General features: G+C 34.5%; 1 protein-coding gene across 1 annotated transcript in view; it reads left to right on the top strand.

Annotated features, from left to right (window-relative positions):
• The window catches only part of COL19A1 (collagen type XIX alpha 1 chain), a 331,364-nt gene that overhangs the window by 23,179 nt on the left and 282,519 nt on the right, over positions 1-25,666 (top strand). The window contains exons 3-4 of the mRNA XM_079146513.1: positions 1,705-1,779; positions 2,709-2,808. Coding sequence (XP_079002639.1) covers positions 1,705-1,779; positions 2,709-2,808 — 175 coding nt within the window. The remainder of the gene's footprint in view (positions 1-1,704; positions 1,780-2,708; positions 2,809-25,666) is intronic.

The following is a 25,666-nucleotide window of genomic DNA, read 5'->3' as shown; positions in this document are numbered from 1 at the left end:
GTCTAATATCTTATTAAGTTTTCCAAGTTGATTTTTTTAATTTTTTCATATTAACTTGAAAAACAGCTTGTTGGATCTCTCTCTCTCTCTCTCTCTCTCTCTCTCTCTCTCACACACACACACACACACACACACACACACACACACACCCTAATCTAATCTATTGGGATTTTAATTGGCATTACACTGAATCTAGGGATAAAACTAAGAATTGACATCTTAATAATAATGCATCTTCCAATCTAAATACTTGGTATATTCCACGTGTTATTTAGCTCTTTAGTGTTTTTCTAAGCAATGTTCTCTAGTTTTTAGTGTGGAAATCTTAAATGAGATATTTGAGTTTTATTTTTAAAAACTATGAATTCAGGCAAAAATCAGTAATGTTTACAAAATATTGGTGATTTTACTATTATTTAGAATAGGATATGTCATCATAAGATCTCTGAGGTAGAAGTTTCCCCAGTACCTAAATAATCTCCAAAATTATTTAGTACTATAATTTCACTTTACAGATTGTGTATTCAGAATGTATATTGCATTTTGTTTCTTACTTTTAAAACTGATTGACAGTACAATTCAGAATGTGGTTTATTCTTCTGGTTAAATATATTAAGATGATGCTTTGCCACCATGCATAAGGCCTGTGATATGTTTGTCAAATGAAGGGCTGAGGAGCTCAGCCATTGAACTGGAGGATCAGCAATTTCTACTCCCACAGAGCAGAAGATCAATTTGATTTTAAACAGTTTATTTCCTTCTGTATGAAAAACTTTAGAGTCATGAAACCCAGGCATAAATTTTAGACCTGGCAAATTAAACTTATGATTACATGATGCCAAAATATTTTATTGATTTGGTTTAAGATTTTAGCCATCTTATTGTATAGTTACCTTGACATAATCCAAAAATTGGCTGCAATTTTTTGTGAATTAATTACTACATTTACAGTACCTAGCCTGAACTAGATCTAAATATTTACCCAGATGTTTAAATATTAGTGTATGTATATATATACATTACAGCATTACTGTGGTGTGGTAAATTCACTGTGAGTAGGGACTGGTTTTATCTTTTTTCTCTGTGAATATCACTAAGTCCTTGGCACACAATTAACACTTTTTCAGTGCTTTAATCTCATTTTTTTCATTGGAGACTACTTTCTGTATGGCAGAGCTTATTGCTTTTGGACTTTTAAATTATATTTTAGTTATTTCCATGCATGTCCCCTTCTGTTCTAAATGTTTAATGTCATCTGACCCCAACACCTGAATCAAAGTTATGTTAAAATATAGTAGTGGTTAACTTGTTTAACTATTGAAATACACTTTGGACATAAAAGTTTAAAAAAAAGTGACCTTGTTAAAGTCAGCTAACTTCCAATGTCAAATACACAGGAATAGTTGAAGTGTTAGAATATAGTGATGGTAATGATAATAGCTAACACTAAGAAGTACTCACTGCGGACCAGGCAGGATTCCAGGCACTTTACATAAGCAACCACATGAAATCCTCAGAGTCGCAAAGCCAGGTGGGGTACTCCTTTATCCACATTTTACAGAAATTTAACAAAGTGGTTCTGTTTGGTTTTATTTTCATTTTTATCTTAAGTTTCTGACTGTATGGTAGGATTCAAATTTATTTGAAAAATTGGATGGAAAATTTGGTACAAATAACTTATACTTTCATTTTTTTTTTTTATAGAAAAACAATGTCCTATTCTGAGGACAGTGGGATATCAGTTTACACAAGACAACAGAAATGAACTTGAAGTTTCAGGTAAGCATTATAATCCTTGATAAAGTAGGATTTTATGTAAATTATCACCATATATGCAGTAATATATAGTAAATTATCACCATACATTGTAGGTGATTTTTTGATATTGCAACTTAAGATTGCAACATTAATATAAAAATTAAAAGTGGATAAAGCAGAAAAATGCTGAAAGTAGTTTTTTGTATCATTTAATCTAAGATCAATAATACCACAAACTGTTGGGAGAAAGAAGTTATTTAAAATGATAGAAGTTTTATCCACCATGGAAATTTCTAAAAGAGAAAGGGAAATTTATGACAAAGAAGATCTTACCACCCAAATATAGCCACCATTAGCATTTTAGCATAACATTCCTACAATTTTTCCTTTCCTCCTCCTCCTCCTCCCCTCCATCATCATCTTCTTTCCTTCTCTCTTTCTCCTATTCTCTCTCACACCCCCACACACGCACACAAACATATTAATAATACAGGTATTGTATCTGAATTCCCAGTATTTCCCCACATCAATATGCATCCTTCTAAAGTATAATTTTTAAAGAGCCGTTTAGACTTTAAATGAATGACTGAACTTTTTTTGTCTAATTTTCTGTCAATACTTCAGAGATGCAACCATGAGCTACTGTATTTACCTAGATAATATGTAGGTCAAAAGATACCAATATTTTTGTCTTTTGAAATGTATTTGTGAACCTTTCTTCAGAAAGGCTATATGTTCTGTATACAAAATGAGTTTCATCCTTCTGTACCCTAAAAGGAGAAAAAGATGAAATCAAGGAGTTTTGCTGATCCCAAACAGCAGGGTTTTATTTGAAGTAAATCAGACTATACATAAAGACAACAAAAAGTTCTGGTTAAAAAATCAATATTTCTCTGACTATATTGAATTTAATAAAACTGCTGGATTAAATAATGTGTCACATTTTACAGGTTTTGATCTAGGAGAGAGCTTTTCTCTGAGACGTGCATTTTGTGAAGGTGATAAAACCTGTTTCAAATTGGGAAGTGCACTTCTTATTAGAGATACTATGTAAGTAAAATAATAATTTGTCTTTTAATTGCTACTAAGCTAACTTCTAAGGAATTTTCAAATGATTTGTTTAAAAAAATGCAAAAACTTTTCAATACTGTTATCCTACTTGAATGCTGTGCTGCATATGTACTTTTTGTTTATGAAAATTTTTGTCATCTGATCTTTGTTCTACAGTATGCGAAATACCTCTTATAAATGCAGAGCCATAATTGTTAGAGGATGGTAATGAAATAATTTTTGAAGAAATTAGGTTTTAAAATGTGAACAAACTGAAACCCAAGACAATGCAGATTCAGAGATAGAAGACCGAGATCCATTGGATTTGTTTCTACATTTACCACTTGTCACAATAAGTTAAAGGAATTTAGCTATTAGGCATTCACCATATGTAGTACATAGAGTACAAACTAAAATAAACTGTTTTGCAGTTTTATTTTTTATCTTGATACTCTTCATTTAAAAATTAATTTACCATTTTCCTTTGTTATTTTGTCTTTGTTTTTTCCTATGGTTACACCTAGATTTTTTTTTTTTTTTAAGGAACGTTACCTTTTAAATAAAGGCAATTGGTCAGGAACTGGATAGGGCAATAATAATTTCTATATGGCAATACTTGGGGGATGTGTTGATAGTCATTCAGAATGGTGAGTCACCAGGAAGGCAGGGAACATATACAGTCATGATATTTATTCCTTGAGTCAGGCATAATCAGCCCTGTGTATGAAAACATTACAATGATAAAAGCATCAAAATCCACTTGGTTTAACATGCAACATAGATGTTTTGTGGGAAAAGCTATGAATGCTGCCATCTCCTGATGGATAGCCTCCTACTTAAGTTAAAGAAAAAAATTGTTGAGAATCTCAGCATTTGAATTCTCTAAGGAAAATAGCATCAGTCATCTCAGATGCAGTGAATAACCTAGCTACACTTTTTTCCTTAAGAAAAGTTTCTTTTGAACCTCCTATTTTGTGATACTTTAATTTTACTTTAATAACATGGTTCCTTATAAGTAAACTACCCATTAATTGGTTAAACACATTAGTGTTAGGGAAAAGGGATTTGATATTGGGGACTTGGTGGTTGACTGTCAGGAAGGGTGCTTTAGCAGATGTAACTGTACGAACCAATACTATCATGTGTTGCTATTTAGGTGGCCTAATAGATAGGCACTGTTTCCAAACATGTAAACAGCATTTCCATGTTTGGGTGGGCATATGCAGTAAAGAAAAGCCAAGATCCATTATATTTCATATATATATATATATGGGAGTAACATATATGTGTGTGTGTGTGTGTATATATGTGTGTGTGTGTGTATATATATATATATATATATATACACACACACACATATATATGTATTTCTAAACTAGTAGTGGATACCTTTAATGACTTTAGGAAAGGAAATGTATTTTGTTCCAAAAATTAAAATGCAGTTTTCCCTCCTGCTTATTTAAACTCCTGTAATTCTGGTCAGGCGGAAAAAAGGTTAGAGTGAAACCTTTTAAAATTCATTGGATTTGAGTGAAAGAAGACTTAACTAATTTTAAGTAGCTATATTGGAAACCTTGCTGCCACTTTTAGGTAATGCTGTTCCCCTGTGAATCCATGAGATTATAATTATTAAGCATGACTTGAAATTTGTTTCCTGAGCTTTGGCTCTAAATCACTACCCAATCCCTGGGCAATCAATATAAATGAATTCTCTGGCTCTGTGGAGCAAAACCCTGGGACCTTCACTACAGGAAACTGGAGGGTATCTGGTTAAGCTGACTAGTGAGTGTCAAGTAGCTTGGCTCATATCCACTTACATTTCACTCATCGAGCCAAGTATGCTAGGATGCTTCTTTTGCATGATGCCATTTTGATTTTTCAATGAGACTGGAGTAAGTTGCAGCTATTTATATATTTGTAAATAAGCTGCCTTGCGGAGTCAGCATGGGAAAACAGATGCCATTTTAAGTGGAAAATGGGGATGTTTTCTGTGCCTACGTTTGCTTTTATTGTTCTGGCATATTTCAGGTGAGATTCACCAGGGAAGGGATCTCATAAGCATGCTTGTTGGTCAGATACCTTGAGCCTGACTTAATGTGGGATTCCCAAAGGTTTTTTTGGCAGAGGCCCTCCAGATAAACACCATGAAACACTTAGGGTGGCACAGGCTCAGGCAACTTCTGAGGGGTGTAATGTGTTTTGCTTTGTTTTAAATTCATATTTATTTGTTCAGTACTTCTTGGGAGTAACATATAGTAAGTATTTGGGGGTTTTAAAAGAATCTAGGTGGCGTATTACCTAGTTTTCTAGGACTCTCTTTTTATAGGAAATTTCCTTGGCTTCTTGTATCTATCAGTATGCCCAGTTATGCAAAATAAATAATTCATTATTTTTATACCTATAGAGTGCTGTGTCCCACAAGATCATTCTTTATTTTAAGTGTGTTTTGGCAGTTATTTGGGTAAACTGGTAAAATTCTGAGAAATGATAGTAAACACATGCACACCATAGAGAACCTTATCTTCTTAATGTAATAGAGCTCCTGTCTGTCTTTCAGTATGTGTTTTATAGAGACTTATTTCAAATAAAAGGGCTAGTATTGAATATTTTAGAAGAGTTGACACATGTTGAGTTTCTGTGTACTGCTGATCCTGAAGGGGTATAGTTTGATTGACCAATGGAGAAATCAGTTTCAAAAGTACAAGGCAAATGAATTTTCTGATTTTTTTATTGAATTCAAGTATGGTAGATAGCCTTAGCCCTCTGGCTTTTGATAGTTAGCAACTGTTGATAATTCTGTGGTGAGAAGGAGTCTGAGGCCACACTGGGTTCAATGAATTAAAGAGCTATGATCCATTAGGGAAAAGAGAAAGGAGAGAAGGGCTCACATTCCTTTCAAATCTGTAACTTCTTTGATTTAGGATGATGCCTATAAGCTGGTGACTTTTGCCACTGAAGCTATCCCTAAGAGTAAGAGAGATTGAGGCTATGTATGACAAAATAACCAACACAGATTAAATGTAATAATATTTTATGAGTTTGGATAATGTGACTAGGCACAGTGACATAAATGATGGATATGGTCCCCTTAGGTTTTGTCACAAGTCTCCAGTAGAGTCTTCTTTCTGTCTCTTTTATTAAATTGGTGGTTTATGAAAGCAAGATATTTAGTTTCAAAGTTTTAGATGAAAAAAAGAGATAGTTGGTGAGAATAGAACGATAGTTATCAGAGGCTAGGAAGAGTGGGGTGAAGGAAGGGATGGGGAAAGGTTGATAAATGGGTATTTAGTTATAGTTAGATAAGAGCAAGATGTTCTGGTATGCTATTGCACATTGTCACCTAAGGGTGACCTCAGATGACAATAATGTACTGTACATTTTAAAAAGCCAGAAGAAATTATTTTAAAGTTTTCATCATAAAGAAATGATAAATGTTTGGGAAGATAGATATGTTTAATCTGATTTAAATACAGCACAATGAAGACACATATCTAAATGTTACATGATTCCCATTAACATGGATGTGATTTATTTATTTATTTATTTTGGTACCAGAAATTGAACCCAGGGGTGCTTAACCACTGATCCACACCCCTAGCCTTTTGATTTATTCTTTATTTTGAGACAAGTTCTCACTAAGTTGCTTAGGGCCTCACTAAATTGTTGAGGCTGGCTTTGAACTTGGGAATCCTCCTGCCTCAGGCTCCCAAACTGCTACGATTACAGATGTGCACTACTATGCCCAGCTGATTTTTATTTTTTATCTATCAGTTAAAAATAAATTTTAAGTGAAAATACAACTGCAAAGTTTAAAATATTTTTGTCACACATTTGACAGTAAAGTAGTGTCAATGTGTAATTTGAAAAAGTTAAGAAAATGGTTTCTATACAAATAAAAAATGAACATCTCAACAAAAAAAGATTTGATAGAAGCTATTCTAATTTTTATGTTTTTAAAAACATAATCTCAGAAAATAGAAAATCTCAAATTATATATTTGTAAGATGTGTATGGTTTGGGGGATCTTTCAAGATACCTGGACTTTTGCAATTTCTTTGGAAATAATCCTAAGTATGAGCAAGCTGTTTTGTATATCATGGGGTGGTTCATACCTGTCTTTGCTACTGTTGAGTGGTTTATCTTATACGATGTCTTTTCTACACCGGCCTTTACTCAACCTCTAGATTTTTTTATTGGTATAAAATAGTACAACATACAGGAAAAATGTTTTACATGTATTTAGAATAATTTTTACAAGACTGATGGTTAGAAGTGAAAGTCATTTTAGGTATCTTGATAGATACTACTAATTATGTTCTCTCATGGTCTTATCCATCCATTTCACATAATCCCCCAAACCTTCAGTAGCACTAGACGTTATGGTTTTAATTTTTTGTGTTTTGTTTTTAAACTTAAAACTCATGGAATCACAAATAAAAACTGTAGTATACTGTATGAATTTTAGATATTCCCAAAATATTTCTGTTTGGCTAAAGGGTAGTTAAGAGGTAGATTTGGTAAGTCACTAAAAGAAATGAAGTATGATGGAGAGCTTATCATTTTATTAAGCATTTCTTGACCATCAGTATGGGCTGCAACTTGCATTGGTGGAGGAATGAGGGTCTCCTCTTGTCATCCTGGAACCTGCTATAGAGACACAGAATGGAAGGGAAAACTGTATTTCCTTCTTGCTTTGTTCTGAGAAGAAACTGAGAATGTATTACTTTCTGTCAATTATACTGCTTTGTGACTCAAAACCCTCCCTTCTCTTGTTAAGGCTAAACTTCCTTAAGCATCATACATCAGGTCAGTTTTTATCCCGCCCCTCTTAAGGGTCTATTTTCTAACCCATGTTCCATTTTTATTGCTCTTATTTGAGTCCTCTCCAAGTACTCAAAACCAGTTAAATGCTGAGGCTCAAAACTATGTTCAGAATTCTAATACTGAGGCTTCTAATTGTGGACTTTTCAGGAGGATTACTTTACAATTCCATTATGCTGTAGAGAATGACTATTTATGCATCCCTTGGGTTTTCATTTGGGCATTCTTTCATTTGTAGATAACACGTTTCCTATATAAGGGCATGTGACTTAGTTAAAAAGTTGTCCAGCTGTTTTTATGAGATTGACTGATGGTTACACATAATTCTTTATGTCATCACTGTATTTCCTTAATTATAGTTTGGCATTCCAAGAATTCGAGGTGAGCTACTAAGTCATGCATTCTTAAAATGAAAAGAAAAACCTGTTAGGTTCACATTTACTGAATTATTTAAGTCCAACAGTTTAGCAAAATTATATGTATTAGATGCAAAAGAAGTTTAAGATTACAGTTTTTTTAAGACTATATAATCACAAGAACTTATTTTTTTTTCTGGAAAATTCAGAAATGTTAGTATGTACCAATAACAAATTTATTAGTATAAAAATGACTACTAAAATGTAAATTAATGAGAAATCTTATTAGTTCAGTATTTTTGTTTACTAGTTTTGAACTATTATATTATAATCATATCACCAAATTTAAATCAGTAAGTTATGATTTTCCTCTTCCAGATTTCTCATAATTCAATATTATTTTTGGAAAAGTAGAATGTATTGGTAATTGATAATACATATAGAATGATCCTATAACATTCATACCACCTTAAATATTTTCTTCTTCTTGAATATTTGTTTTGTTAACCTGAGATAAGTAATTTTATTTAAGGTGCAGATATTTTTTTAAGTTTAATGTCTATTTGTAAGTGCTAGAAGCCAAACGTCTTGTAAAATAAAAATATTTTTATGTGTCACATGAATTGTAGATGGAGAAAATATAGATGGATTTAATATTATTTAATTATATTTAATATTTATTTATTACAAAAGTAGGAAACAATTATGCCTTCATTATTGCTTTCAGAATGTATTCTTAACAATTAAATTATCAAAAAATAAAAAAGGCTCACATGAAAGTGCGAAGTTGTAATTTATTTATAAATAACCACTTTCTAGCATTAAATGTATGTAAACTTTTGAATGAAAAGAGGTTAAGTTCTCATTTCTGAGGAAAAAACAGTCATTCCCCTTTTGTTGAAACACAGAACAGAACACGCTCACAGGGCTGTCGCTCATTAGTAGAGCAGGCTTTGCAGAGGGAAGTGTAAGATGTGGCCCTAGCCTCTGGAATGTGTGATATCTTCTCCTAGGGGCAAAAAATGTAAAAAAAAAAAAAAAAAAAAAAAAAAAAAAAAAAAAAAAAAAAAAAAATTACATTTCTGAGCATACTGTTGATGCTTTAAGAGTTCAATAACACAAGCAATAATAGATTGGCATGGATGTGGGGGGAAAGGCACACTTTTACATTGCTGGTGGAGTTGCAAATTGGTGCAGCCACTCTAAAAAGCAGTGTGGAGAATCCTCAGAAAAACTTGGAATGGACCCACCTTTTGACCCAGTTATCCCACTCCTTGGTTTATACCCAAAGCACTTAAAATTAGCATCCTATAGTAATGCAGTCACATTAATGTTTCTAGCAGCTCAGTGTACAATAGCTAGATTGTGGAACCAACCTAGATGCCCTTCAAGAGATGAATGGATAAAGAAACTGCAGTATATATACACAATGGAATATTACTCAGCCATAAAGAAGAATAATATTATGGCATTTGCAGATAAGTGGATGGACTTGGAAAATATCATGCTAGTGAAATAAGCCAATTCCAAAAAACCGAAGACCGAATGTTTTCCCTGATAAGTGGATGATGATACATAATGGGAGCAGGGGGTGGAGGGTAAGAGAAGAATGGAGGAACTTTAGATTATGTAGAGGGAAATGAGAGGGGGAAGGGGCAGGGAATGAGACATGTATGACTACACGAATGGTGTGAATCTACATCATGCACAACCATAGAAATGAAAAGTTGTACCCCATGTGTGTACAATGAATGAAAATGCAGTCTGTATAAATAAAAATCAAATAAAAAAACAAGAAATAAAGAAAAAAAAACAGAAAATCTTCAAGGTGATGGGATTTGAACTGGGTTTTAAAGAGTGAAGGGAATACTGACTCAGAAGTGGATGAGGAAGGGAGAGGGAAAACATCCCAGGTGATCAAATTCCATTAATTAAGTCATGGAGCCTTGAAAGTTAAGATATGGAGAAATTTAATAAATATTATATGAGATAACTGCAATACTCAAAAAACATTGACAATTTAATTTGTCCATATCAAAAGTAGAGGACAGTTTGATTTTTTTTTTTTTTTTTCCTGATGTTCCTGGACATTACTTAAACCCCTGGCAAAATTCTAGAGAACTAATACAATTTTTCCTACAACATCCAGATGATTTAAGTTCTTGTTAAAATCTATGGTCATTCAAAATTGGTAATAAGTTTCTCAAAAAATGCCATATGACCAGAAATATATAATTTTTCTATAGACTCCATTATCCCCATCAAAACTCCCATTTTTTGGATAGAGAAGGTAATTGTTCAGATTTATAAACTTAGCAAGTTAAGGATTACATTCAAGTGATTTGTGTTTGTGTCCAACGTGGTGCCTGATATATCATAAGAAGTACTTACTATAGGGGGGTGTTTTAATTTTATTGGTAGATTATATAGCTATTTTATAGCTATTTGCATATTTTGGCAGCCAAGAATTTCTTTTCATTTGCACATGAAAAGATAAAGTACATTACTTCTAATTCCATTACTTGATCTTCCTTCATAGAGGACTTAAGGGTAATACACTGTAATGAGCAATGGGTAAGAGAGCAATCAAGTTTGGTTCCCACAAGTGGATTTTATTCATGCAATGCACACTCAACATTCCTAATAATAGCAAGTCACAAATACATCGAAGATTCACTCCCTTATTCACCTAGAGTCCCATCCTCATGGACTTACTCAATGCAACGTCTCTTAACCAAGAAGTCAGTCAACAAGACCGAGGGGATTCTTCTCAGCCATAGCCTCTCTCAGCTCCTCAGATGTCTTTGATTGTCCTTGGGTGTCCAATAAGCCAGAGGTTAGGTGGCAGTCGTCGTCATGGGAGAGGTGGTCAGTCGTCTGGCCTCGGTGACAGTGGTCGATCAGGAATCAGCGATAGTGTGAACAGCAGCCGGGGCAGTCAAGAGACAGAGCGACGTGAAGTCCTCTGGTCATGGTGCTGCTGACAGTTTGGTCCAAAAGTCCAGGGGTTTAAGTAGTGATTTTCAGCCTAGTCATGCTCTGGTCTTCATTGATAAAGACCAGAACACAACTATACTAGGAGCCACCACTCAAATCAAAGATAAAGGTTCATGTTGGTATTGTTCAGGAGTGTCATCCTGCCACACAGCAAGTATGTCACCCGGCGCCTTTTATGATTTTAGTTTTACAAGTCCAGACAAATACCAAATACAGCTTATTATTACTACATAACACATAACTATAGCAATTCCTATTATTTCCTTGTCTCATTACACACACATATAATTATCCAGTGTCCAACAATGGTATTGATCCTTTATAGTACCACTTCATATTTGTGAAATGTTTTGTGATTTATGAGTTTTTTGCCTTCTTATATGATTTTGTACTACAATAACTCTGTGATGTGGCTATCACATCACCATTTTACAGATGCAAAAACTGTGTTTCATTGAAATTAAGTAGTTTGCCTAAAATTAAAAAAATGGTATAAGGAACAGTTGAATCAAGAGCTCAGTTCTCCCATCCTTCTTTCCTATTGTTTTATAGCTAATTATATATGAATTATCTTATCTTAAAATGTCTGTATGCCATCTACCTTGAGAGTAGTGAAGTACCAGACTGCTACATGTACTACTTAGCCTTCATAATAATGCAAATGTCATCGTAAAGTAATGAAATTAAGCTGCTCTAATTTGGTAATTACTTGTGTTAATTTAATAGGCATTGATTAATCTACCTCTACGTGTTAGATTTTTTTTCTTTTCACTCATCTTTTTATGCCTTGACTCATGTCTCATAAAGGGCAGCTGAGCGTTGGTCTGGAGAGGGTTGTATGAATGTGTCTGTGGAGTGTGCACTGCAGATTTTCAGATTATACAAAAGAAAGCAGGCATGTAATCACAGACCTCATCTTTAATATTTGGCCCATAAAAGTGCTGAGAAGATTAATTACTAATTAACATAAGGCATTTGCAAACGTATTGCTTTTATAATCGTTGTAAACCTACAAACAGAGAAGCATGACCTTACATTTATGAATTAACCTGAGAATTAACTGTAGTGATACATGATGTTTTGTTATACCACTGCTCAGGAATAATGTTGTATAACTGGCGACTTTGTATGTTGATAGGATTCTATATTTCATAAAATAGCATTAAGTGGTCTGATCTCCCTCTTGGACATAATCAAATAGTAAGATATAATCACAATTTTAATAACAATCTTATAAATTTATGTCAATCAAGGAAGAATAATTGTGCCAGATAATAAGTCATTAATTTATTATCATTTTAATTCTTTCAGCTTAGGCTAATCAGAAAATTAACATGCTTTTGTTATTTTACGTGACACAAAAATTAGGTACACCTTGCCCGTAATCTCATTTTAGTCAGTGCTGAGGCTTCCTGAAATATATACATTCTGGATTAAGGAAAATTTTTTATGATTTTAAGCTAAAAAGAAATAAATATCCAAATAATTGACTAGATTAATTCATTTTACCATGACTAGACTAGATCTATGTAATTTGGAAGTGATCACAAGTTCAGTGGAAATTTTAATTAACAGGGACCTGTGTGGTGATGCTGTACACTATTAACATCTGCTTGGTTGAATATGAGACTGAGTTGACCAAGTTATTCCTTGTATTTGAACCATCTCAACTTCTTCTCTCCAGCTCAGAATCTCAGCTGTCCTCTCTCAAGGCGACCCTCCTGCTTTCAAAGCTTAACCCCTTCACTTGTGTTCTTAATCCTCTCCTGCAGCCTCCTCTCAGACCTTGAACCACCCAGAATCCCCTTGCTTTTGTCTTCAACATGACTCTCCACAGTATCCTGGCCTCTTAGTCTACAAATATATACTTAATCCTTAATATATACTTAATCCTTCCCTGTTCTGGAAACATATTCTCTTGACAATCCCCTTCACTCACAAACTCCTCAAATAAATTGTTACTGACCCCCTGAACTTCCTCCTACTTCCTTTAACCCATTCAAAGCCAACTGGGACTTTTTGAACCCTATTTCTCCTTCAAAGTTGCTAGTGGCCTCTGTCTTTTTTCTAATGCTAATGCCCTAAGCATTGATTTGAGCTGCCTTTGTGAACCTATTTCCCTCTGTCATATCTTTGACCACCTTGTCTGCCTCTGAAAGTCTGTGTATCTGAGAAAGCTTAGTACACATCCTACCTTCAACATACATCCCTCACCCATGTCCTTGGTCAAATTTCCTTTGTTTTTCTATTTTCTTTTTGTGGTTCAGTAACACTTTTTCTGTAGTTTTTACATAACTTTCATCTCATTCTGGTTTGTATCATCAAAGTGTTCTCAGGTCTCATTCATAGGAGGGTCCAGATGGTATCCTATCAATACCAGAGCCTCTGTTGTTATGATTCCTACTCTCTGCCTATACAATTATAGAACTTCAGCTCCCTCTTAGAGGTTATATGTTTTCTTTTCTTGGAGCCCCATGGGTGCTGCCCATGTTCAAAAGCAAGTATATTTCTGCTCTTGTTTTCTAATATCTTTGCCAGTGCATGTTATCTGCCTTTACTTGGACTCCTTCCATGAAGATGCTGCTTCACAAGGTCCAGCTGAACTCTGCTCATGGCCACTCATTCTCATTCCTTGGGTGTCAGAGTTGCCCTGTGGCTTTTCACTGAGTGAAGTGTGTGTGTGTGTGTGTGTGTGTGTGTGTGAATGTACATTTTGAAGGGTAGTGGCAGGTGTCTAATGGCCCTCTCTCTAATTTTCCTGTGTGCTGAGGCCACACTGGCTGGGCACAGAGCCTCACAGGGTATTTAATAAATGTCTCCATCAACTTTTAGCTTTTCTTCCTGTGTCGGCTCAAAAGCTAGTAGATGCAGACAAGCAATCTTCTCTATTATACTCTTGTCGCCTAGCTCTCTTGTGATTTACTCAAGATAAGAATGTAAAAATCTCTTTGCTTAAGAGGGCTACGTACAAAAATATTCTATGATATACTGCAACTATTATTTTAGGTTCAGCTTTGATGCCAGTGAAAAAAAGAAATCTGACAAAGTATTTCATTCAATTCTCAAGTGATAATGAATACTTAGAATTTAAGGATGAATAAAGACACAATCTCAGCCATTGAGTTATTTCTGTCTGGCAAGACAGACAAGCCAACAATTAGATACTGTGGAATATGGTAGTAATTTTTAGATATGTGTGTGATAAACTCTGGGAGAATAAATGAAGCTGGAAAAACTTCATAAAGGAAATGAAAAGTTGAGATTTGATGTGTGATTTTGTCAGGTGAGCAGGGGGCCAGTGTGCACTGTGGTCATTAGAGGGATTATCGTAGTAGTTTTAAAAGTCAAGGCAGTTTGAGGGATACAGAGAAATCCTGTGTAGCTAAGGAACACAGGTGTGAAAACATCTGGTTGCTGAGAAGGCTGAAATGTGGACCATTCTGAAAAGCCGTATGTGCTGTTCTGAGGAGTTGGAACTTTATTCATCTAAAAATGTGAAGGTGTGGGAGCAATAGCAAAATTCTAGAAAAAGCAGCCAACTATATGCTATTTGGAAAATTGCACCATTTAGTTAGGTCTGGAACCTCCCGAATTGATCCCGAAATGGGAACTAAACCCCAAGATCTCAGAAGGACATTTCGAAATTCAGAGAGTCCTTCAGGGGTCAGACTGGGTTAGATCCAGGATATTTTCATTATCAGTGGATGGAAGGACCTAAAAAACTTTTGCAAGCAACCCCATTTCTGAAGAGCAGCCTCTCTAATTCACCGTCTATTTTTGTTACTTGAATGACATCTAGTAGGAGAGCTGATTTTCAGCAGGAAGTCATCTACAATGCCACAGTGAACAAGGACTCATCAGAACAGGCGAGAGGTTATTAGAGCGTCATCCAAGCTTTGTTTTCCCATTAACAACCTATCTCTCTGAATCCCCTCAGCAAACACAAAAAGGCTAAGATTTCAGAGTCTCTGTGGCTGTGGAACTCAAACATCATCACCCAGCCTGGGGAAGGCATTTCAGACAAACTCTCCAGCCCTGCTGGCCAAATTGCTTGTAACGCGACAGGTGATGGTGGATGTCAGCTGGGAAAGAAATGACTTACTATAAACTCCAAGCATCTCTCACTTCACTCTCAGGAAATGTAACTTGTATCATATTTCTCTTCCTGGAAGATATTCAGCAAGTCAGAGGCCCCATTGATACTTGTAAATACGGAAGTTCTTCATAAACGCTGCCTCACGCTTATTCAGAATGGAAGAATTAATTTGGAAGCTATTCTTAATATTTAAAAATAGGTCTTTTTCCATTTAGCCATTTCATTTTAAAAGCAAAAAAATAAGCAAAGGACAGCTTGTTAAATGTGATCTGGAAAACTCATTTTAGCTCTACCAAAATAGCACTTTTGAAAAAAGGAGGGGGGTTTTCTTTAAGACTTATCCTGTGAATTGATTGAAGAATTACCTCTGGAACCACTGGAATCCATAATTACATTTTTTTTTAACACATTACTATCTGAATGTATACTGCACTTAATTTTTGGAACATCATTTGCAAAATGAAATTTCTCTAAAGTAAGTATGTCCTTTTCCTTTTCAGTTTATGAGCACTGACATTGTGAAAGTTTGTTAGTCTTTGTTCTTTTTTATATTTTATTCCTTGCCTCACATTTCATTTCATATAGGTAAGTAAAAGAACAAAAACAACAAAAAAAGAAACTAAAAACCATGTGTTCTTCTTTCTGATCATAGTTGGATTTTAATCCTTTACTTTTTCTATATGTGAGACAAAGATATAACGTGGCACATTAAAAACTAAGATTATTTTAGGAATATTGAACAAATACATCAAATTGAATTTGCTGTACAATGAAGTTACTACTACTTCACATTACTAAGAAGCAAACAAATCTATGAGCTCTACTATGGTTTTTATTTCTCTTGACAACAAACTACCAGAGCCTTATCATGGGAATAAATCCAATCTATTCCCTACTTACATTTCTACATAAAACAACTATGTCACTAAATATTTGTGTGTACTCAAAAAGAGTGAATTATGTTTTAAATTTTCTGATTTTCCCTAACTTTTCCATGCTTGCAGTGTTCACCATCTGGAAGGGAAGTGAAAATCAGTTTTGTCCTCTTACAGCAGATCTTATTGGTTGCTCATTAATTGGACAGCCTGAATGTCCTCCATTTGTGCAGTTGATACCCTCTGTCCCTGAGAGACCAGACACTTCACCTTTATTACGTTAACTTTGTGTGTAGCGATGTCAGGCACTGATTTTACAACTCGGCAGATGAGTGGAATGGAGTTTATACTGACCTCTGTGCCAGGAAAGCAATAACATAGGATCTGTGAAGGGTTCTCTATGTTGCTCTTGTAGTTTTCACTACTTCCTGAAAATGTACTCCTTTTTAAAGAAATACTTGGCAAAAGCTCCTAACATCTCTAATTAATAGAAAATACTCCTGATTTCCACCTTCTTTAGCATAGATATCTTTTCCAGAACTCAATAGACAATAATCCCTATTTTTAAGATATTACTCTGTGTTTTCAGATACTTCCTGATTTGTGCTCAAAATATCATTAGGGGAAGGAACTATAGTAATCTACCCCTCAGGGATACTCGTGACCTAAGATATACAAATGTCATAATGAATACTTGGAGCCCAAAATATGATTTGTTACTTTTACTATTATAGTGTGATTATAAGCATTTTAATTATTTATTCATTTCTAGATGTTAACATTTTATATGTTTTTATACCCTCTCTAGTATTAAAAAAAAAAAAGCGCAGACTTCTTTTCCTCAGAGTCCCAAAAGATTACTTTCAATCAGGTTGTTAATAATGAAGGAAATTTTATTCTTAACCAAGAGGATGCAAGCAACTTGATATACTGGAAAAAACTGACCTTGGAATTAGGAGTCATGAGTTCAAGTCCCATCCTGACCCCTTGCCTGGCACAGTGATGGTGGGGTAGCTATTTAAATGCTGTGGCTATAATTTCTCATTTATAAAATAAGATGGATGACCTAAATTACTGACAGTTTCCTTTCAGCTTTAGAAGTATGAAACTACAGGAAACTACTCAGGGTGATTCTTGTGACTAAAATACTTCCAAGGACTAGAAGACTTCTGCTGAATAACACTGTTGGTGAAATTCTTCTGGAGTAGCTATTATATATTGCTACAGTCTGAAGGGATTTTATATTTATTTTTGAAAATAAGAAATTTGTATGTTTTTTCTTGGACTGTTTTTCAAAAGTTTTGATTGACCTGTGCTAGAATCACACAGGAGTTGATTTTTCCTCCTGCTATTTTCCTGCTGACTAGGATGTAGAACAGTCTCATAAGGCCTCAACATTAAAGCATTATACAAGCTAACATAGATTTTATGCTGAAAATGAGTGTTTAATACCTACTGGGACTAGTCATAGGCATCATCATGGGTCTTCTGTGAATGGAACTAATTTTTATGAATGTTCCCAATATACCAGGTCATAGTATAGATATTTGATTTATAGTGACAAGCCTGGCAAGGGCCTTGTTGTCATGAAAATCATTTTCTGGTAGCTGGAAATAGGCAATACATATATAAACCAATAAATTATTTGAGACTCAGATAGTTACAAGCCGATGAAAAACATCAGAACAAGGTAATATGTTAGATGGTGACTGGGATGAGGACAACTATAGACATTTCAGAGGAAATGACATTTGAACTGAGAGCTGAACAGGGAGAAGAATCCATTGAAATGAAGACCTCTGGAAAAGACTGTCCCAGGAGAGGGAACAGGAAGTACAAAGGCCCAAGGACTCAGTGAGCCTGGTGTGTTCAAGGAACAAAATCCAGGTCATTGTGACTAGAGCCTGAGTGCCATGCAGATACCAGAACAGACGATACATCAGAGGCAGGATCACTTCAGACCCACAAGCATGGTCAGGGGTGGGCATTTTATTCTAGGAACCTTGGGACACATGTAAAAATTTACAAGTAAGGAAGATATCTGGTCTGACTTCAAAAGCTTATTGTGGACTGCAAGGCAAAAAAAGGGGAGAGGACCAAAGGACACTAGGAGCCAAGAGGAGAGAGGAGGCAGCTTGACTAGGGTGGTGATCGTAGAGATGCAGAGTAGACAGAATCCGTGTCTATTTTGGTGATGGAGTAAGAAATGCCAGTGGATAGGGTGGGAGATAATAAAGGAAAGTGAAGAAGTAAGAATGATTTCTAGGGATTTTGCTGGAGACCTGGGTCAATGACTGTGCAAAGATAAAGAATCCTTGTAGAGGGATGTATTTGGGCAGAAAAATACACTCAATTTCAATTATTTGAACAGAGATGCATTTTACATCCAGTAGGTTAAAAGACATCAAGCAGGGATTTGGATACCTGAGTCTATAGCAGAAGGAAATAAAGAATGCTTGTTTTGGTTGTATCTCCCCTCGGATGTCTCTTCCTTTTTGGAACTCTGCTCTCAAAACTCCCAGTACTTTAAAGTAACAGTAACCAGGTTTCTATGTCCCCTCTATCTTCCTCATTAAAACTTCCTTCCTTTACTGTAATCCCTGCAGATCACTGCTCTGTGCTTTCCAAGGTGAGAACTAATTATTAAACAATTTGTTAGTAATGTGTGACTGGTGTTTTGGGACTAGTTTAATCTTAACAGAGCATGTATTTTATAAACACAAGTGTTTTTCAAAGAGGTAGAAAACTCTAGCAGTGGACTATTAAGTGTTTTGGCTTTTAATGAAAACACTTCATAATTAGGGAGAAATATTGGCATCTTCCAATACTTTTTGAGTTCATAGCACATATCTAAAAGACTTTGGATGTGCAATCTTATTTAATAGTGATTATATATACATGGAGTAATTAACTGTGTCCTCCATTACATGCCAGTATCTTTTCAAAAGATCTTTACAGAAACTTTTTAGACTTCATTATTTTGTTTGCATTTCTTAATGGTTTTGAATAAATTTCAACTAGAAAAAAATTTTTAATTAATCGGATAGGAAAGAAAACCTAGAGAATACAGTTAATAAGAGATTTGGGCAAATATAATCTATTATTAAAATCCTATACAATGTATTCCTTCATGAGTAATGAAATGTTAATTTTTATACATTTCCACATATATAGATACTAGCATTTTGTATGTAGTTAGTGTGTCCATTTTAAATATACAGGGGAAATATTAACATAGGTGAATTTGCACTTGAAGTTTGTTCCTTCTCTTCTTCTTTTTTAGTACCAGGGATTGAACCCAGGGGCACTTAATCACTGATTCACATCTCCAGCCCTTCTTGGTATTTTACTTAGAAACAGGGTTTTGCTGAGTTGTTTAGGTCCTCGCTAAGTAGCTGAGGCTAACCTTGAACTCACGATTTTCCTGCCCCACCCCTCCAAGCAGCTGGGATTACAGGTGTGTGCCACCATGCCCAGCTTTTCATCTCTTCTTGAGTCAGTGCCTTCCTCAGTGTAAAGTAAGAATTATAGCTTTTTGTGACTAATTTTTATTTCTCATAATAGAAGAAAATAGAATTTGTTAGTCTCCTTATTAGTTTTTAAAGAACTTGCCTCTTAACTAGCATCTGTGAAGCCCTAAATTCAGTCCTCACCACTGCCCCTCCCCCTCCCCACAGACAAAATACCCTCATCATTAACATACTGAGGCATGTGGTCTTTGGGGAGGTTTGGGTAGGTTTGTGTTAATTCTCCCTCATCTCTGCCTCAATGAATACATAGATGCCTTTTAAGTCATTTTAAAGTTTGAGATTATTCTTTACAGAAATGGAAATAGTTATGTTTTCTAATGATCATTAGCATAATCCATGCTCCTTGTAAAATAAGTATAGAAAATATAAAGGAGGAAATTAAAATCTCTCAATTTTAACACTAAGAGGAAGGCATTATAATGTTGACTTTTAGGAATTTTGGGGGGTGGTGATTAAAGTCTCTCTGATACTGGTTCTTAGATCTGGATGCTGCCTTCTGCTATAGCTGGTCACTTCAAGGAGGCCCAGTTTTGATTGTCTACCACTTCCCCTACAATTTGATACCATTTTCTTTTACTTTGTGATTGAATAGATGGCTGCTATAGACAGAGAACATCAGAGAGCAGATGGAAACTACACTTTAGGTTTTTGCAACATTAAAGTAAGTTACAAGCTTAAAGAAATTGAAGATGTGTCAATTATAAGGCTTCAGAGACACTCCAGATTCTATCTAGCACTAGAATTGGCACTACCACAAGTGACAGGTTTTACTTGGCACCTTTGAATAATTTGGAACAACTTTAGTTAGGCTCTCTATGACTTTTGCTTAATCACATTTTTTAAATACTGATTTTATATTGAACATTGTTAATTTGGTATATTTGTGAAACCACCTGTCCATGAATATTTAGGTGACTTTCATTAATATATAAAAAATAGACAATGGGAAATAAATGGGTAATTACATTTAAATTCCACTGAGCCTGGGCTCTTCAAATGTAGGTTACTATTAATATATGTATGAAATTTTTTCCTTTATGATATCAAACTGTATGTGATGTGTATAAAATGGAAGAAAGGCAGAAAATATCCCATTGAGAACTTCTAGCCTAAGTGTGTATGTGTGGGATGTGTGTGTGTTTGTTCAGGCATGAATTTGGTGAGTAAGGATCAACAATATTTTTCTTAATGGGAGTATCACTGAATGAGCAATAGATAGGATAGGATTTCTTATAGGAAATTACACTCCATTCAAAAACATTCGAGCATGGATATCCTTGGACATGGCAAGCTGTTATTATATCTCTCTGGTAACAGCCCAGTAATCCAATATGACCTCTTTTATAATAGAAACTTTGGCAAGACCCAGAGAAATTATTCTGTGTAACATTAAGTATGCTTGTGAGGTATAAACAAGAAGCATAGTTGGTAAAAATAGATATATTTTTAAACATTTTATATTTAAAACAAAGAAATTTTCCTTCAAAAATTACAGTCTTGGAAAGCAAAATCATTTTTGGCTTGGAAAAAAAGAATGTAAATTTCTGAAAGGGAAATTTAGTAATTAGAAGGATTTTCATTCATTCTGCACTTAGATCAAGAAAAAAATTCTTCTTTAAAGATAACTAAATTCACTTCAATATATTTTTAAGAATGTAATTATTATGTATTAATTGTGTTCTTTTTTATTTTCATTACAGAAAAAACTATTTATGAGAAATATTTATGCGAAATATTTTGAATTTTTTGACTAGGTTATAAATTATTGAAAAATATATTTAAATTTTATTTATGAAGTGTTAAAATATCATCTAAAAATTAAATTTATGTTTGTCTATTTCATTTTCTGGATCACTCATTCACTCAACAAATATAGAATTCTGTGGTACCATTGTACTTAGGTGTTATAGGTAAGCAAAAATATAATAAAATACTATTCTTTCCTTCGAAGATCTTGAAATGGCAATAAGCACTGTAGCAGGTGCCTGTATGTGTATAATCCTAGGTAAAAAAATTACATTAAAGTTGTTTCATTATTTTTGGCTTTGTTATAAACCACTACAAAATTTAGTGATGTAAAATGACAATTTATTGTTTCTGAGGATTTTAGAAAATCTACTTTTCCATGAAAGCAGTGTGAACACAGGCAAAAATTGTCAAAATTAATATTTTCAGAATTCTGTAAATGAATCAAGATCTTATATAATCTAATGACCATTTATTTGAGAAAACATTGAACCTCAGTAAGACTAGCAGGTTTTGTGACTTTTTAACTTGTCCTATTCTGATTGCTCTCCCCAGCACTATGTTAGACTTGAAAATCAGCAGCTCCAGAATCAGTAAAAATGCAGCATAGCATCTTGGAAGGAAGAGAAGTAGGGAGTTTACTGTGGGCCCTGTTCTGAAAGGATTGCATTATTTTACCTGACTGGTAGTTCCCTGAAAACCTGGGCTTACAGTTTGTCTTTTACCTGATCAGAGCTTTCTTGGTGAGAACAGCGTTTTCCACTGAACATTACTTGAAAATAGAGTAGCAGTTGTTTAACATGGCAGCTGTCTGAAGCAGCATTTACTACTGGGGCAAACAAGATGCCAATCCCCAAACCATAGATGAATAAACTGAGTAAGGAGAGGTTCGTTGGAGGATTGGAAAGTTCCAACACATTCATGGAAACCCAAACACCTATGTGTATGCACAAAACTGTGTGCACATTCCAAAAAGACCTGGAAAGACCCAACATTCTTGACTCTGGCCAACTTTGAAACTTTGAGAAAGCAGAAGATGAAGGCTAAGGAAGTCAATAAACTCTCTGCCTGAACATTTCAGTCACTCTCCAATATGCACACATATCCCCTCAGCAGGGCCTGGGATGACAACAGGCCAAAGGCATTTAACTGTGCAATATTAGTTGACTATTAAACTCACTAAGCAGAAGCCTCAGTGGTCACACATGACAAAGAATATATATGTTACAGAATTAGTTGCAGAAAGCAATTAAACAAATAGCAGCAATAATAACAAATAACAATAATAACAAAACCAATAAACATCACCAACAGCACACCCCTGACAGGGAGAGTCTGATGGTTTTCATATATTATTTAAAATATCTACTTTTCAATTTAAAAATCGCAATATATTCAAAAGAAGGGAACAAAATTAAAAGATATGCAAAGTAGATATGCAAAACTATACACAGAGAAAAGGGCATTCTTAAGGAAAAACTGTTCCTGAGAATACCTTGAGATTTTACTTGACAAAGACTTTAAGTCAGCTATTTAAAACAAATAACTAAAGAAAACTCCCATGAACTGAAAGAAAGTATAAGAATAATGTTTCGCTAAATAGAAAATATCAGTAGAGATTATCATGAGATGCAAATAAAAATGTCACAGTTAAAAAGTACGAATCAGAAATTAAAATTTATAGGAAAAGTTCAAAAACACATTTAAGGTAGAAGAAGGAAGAATCAGAGAACTTGAAGATAGATCAGTTGAAATGATTCAGTTTTGGGGGTCGGAAATAGAAGAAAGAAAGAAAGAAAGAAAGAAAGAAAGAAAGAAAGAAAGAAAGAAAGAAAGAAAGAAAGAAAGAAAGAAAGAAAGAAAGAAAGAAAGAAAGAGAGAGAGAGAGAGAGAGAGAGAGAGAGAGAGAGAGAAAGAAAGAAAGAAAGAAAGAAAGAGAGAGAGAGAGAGAAAGGAAGAAGAAGAAGAAGAAGAGGAGGAGGAGGAGGAGGAGGAAAGAAGAAGGAGGAGGAGGGAAGGAGGGAAGGAAGGAAGGAAGGAAGGAAGGAAGGAAGGAAGGAAGGAAGGAAGGAAGGAAGGAAGGAAGGAAGGAAGAAAGGAATCCTCAAGACCTATATGACACCATTAGGCATGCTAACATATGAATAATAGAAATTCCAGAAAGAGACATACAGGGTCCAAAACTATATTATGGGGAAAGAAGAGTCTCTTGAATAAATGATACTGGGAAAACTGTATATCTGCATGTCAAAGAATTGGGTTGAACCCATACTTCATACTATATTCAAAAATTATTCAAAATAGATTTTAAAAATCTAGATTTAAGAGCTAGGACAGCAAAATCTTAGAGGGAAACAGGGATAGATCTTTGAAACCTGAATTTGGCAATGGAGTCTAATACAAGCCACAAAAGCAGGCAACAAAAGACAAATAGATAAATTATACTTTATCAAAATTAAAAGTTTTTGTACATCGAAGTACATTATCCAGAATGTGAAATGAAAATCTAGAATGGAAGAAAATATTTGCAAATCTTATACATGAAAAGGGTCTAGTACACACAATATATGCATATTACAAAACTCAACAACTAAAAGACAAAGAATTACATGAATATGCTCAGCCTCATTGGTCATTAGGAAAATGCAAATCAAAGCCAAAATGCAGTACCACTTTACACCCACTAGGACAGTTATAGTGAAAAAACACAGAAAATAATTCTAGGTGAAGATTTGAAAAATTGGAATCCTCAAATCTTGCTGGTGGGAATGTAAGATGATTGAACTGTTGTACCAAATAGTGTTGCTTTTTCTCAAAAAGTTACATGGAGAATTACATATGATTTTGCATTTCTACTCATGACTATATACCTTAAAGAACTAAAGAGAGATAATCAAACACAAGTATGTTCATACCTCACTATTTAAATAACTCAAAGGTGGAAATACTCCAAATTTCCATCAATGGAAGGAGGAGTACAATAGAGGAGTACAAAAACAAGTGTAGTATATACATGTAATGAAATAATATCTAACCTTTTAAAGGAATGCAGTTCTGATATGTGCAGCCACAGAGATGAACTTCCAAAATATGAGATGTAAAAAAACCACAAGCAAAAAGTCACATAGCTCGTGATTCCATCCATGTGAAAAATATATCGTAGATATATCTATTTTAAAAAATTACTTGTTGCTAAGAACTGGGGGAATAGCGAGAGACTCTTGAATGTGTATAGGGTTCTACTCTGGAGTGGTGGAAATGTTTTGGAATTAGATAAGAGACACTGATGGTAAACACAGTGAATGTAATAAATTCCAATGAATTATTTACATAAAAATGGCTGATTTTATGTTATGTGGATTTCCATCTCAATAGATTTATTTTTATAAAAAGAATGATCTCAAATAATTTATGTCCCACTTTAAGAAAATAAGTACAAAGAGCAAACTAAATCTCAAGAAGAAGGATGAAAATGATAGAGGAGTTAGAGGAGGGGATATGGGGAGTGACTGATACTGGGTAGGAGTTTCTATTGTAGGTGATAGAAGTGTTCTAGAATTAGATAATGTGAATACTTAACCCAATTTTATGAATGTACTAAAGCCACTGACTGTACTATTTTAAAGTCTGGATTTAATGATCTGAGAATTATGTGCTATATTTTTTTTTTTTTTTAAAGAAGGTGGTACTGGTGCCTCAGGGCTTCCTCCATGAGACTGACTGGAACTTCCCTATACCATGGTAGCTTCACTTTATTATGTGGTGACTGGCTTCCAAGTGGAAGAAAGCAGAAGCCAGCAGACTTATTTTGTTTCTCTTTTTAAAAATTATTTATTTGTTCTTTTTTGTTAGACATTACAATAGAATGTATTTTGACATATTATGCATACATGGAGTATAACATCCCATTCTTGTGGTCATACATGATGTGGAGTTACACTAGTGGTGGATTCATACATGAACATAGGAAAGCAATGTCTGATTTATTCTACCGTCTTTCCTATTCCCATTCCCCCTTCCTTCCCTTCCCCTTCATTCCCCTTTGTCTAAGTACTTCTATCCCCACCCCTTATTGTGTGTTAGCATCTGCATATCAGAGAGAATATTCTACCTTTGGTTTTTGGGGATCCACTTATTTCACTTAGCATGATAGTCTCCAGTTCCATTCATTTACAGGCAAATGCCATAATTTCATTCTTCTTTACGATTGAGTAATATTCCATTATGTGTACTTACCACATTTTCTTTATCCATTCATCTGTTGAAGGGCACCTAGGTTGGTTCCATAGCTTAGCTATTATGAATTGAGCCACTATAAACATTGATGTGGCCATGTCACTATAGTATGCTGATTTTAAACCCTTTGGGTATATGTTGAGGAGTGGATAATTGGGTCAAATGGTGGTTCCATTCCAGGTTTCCTGAGGAATCTCCATA

The sequence above is a fragment of the Sciurus vulgaris genome, assembly GCF_902686455.1.
Source record: "Sciurus vulgaris genome assembly, chromosome: 7".
NCBI lineage: Eukaryota > Metazoa > Chordata > Mammalia > Rodentia > Sciuridae > Sciurus > Sciurus vulgaris.
Note: the sequence above shows the minus strand (reverse complement) of the source record. Positions and strands in the feature narration are given on the sequence as shown.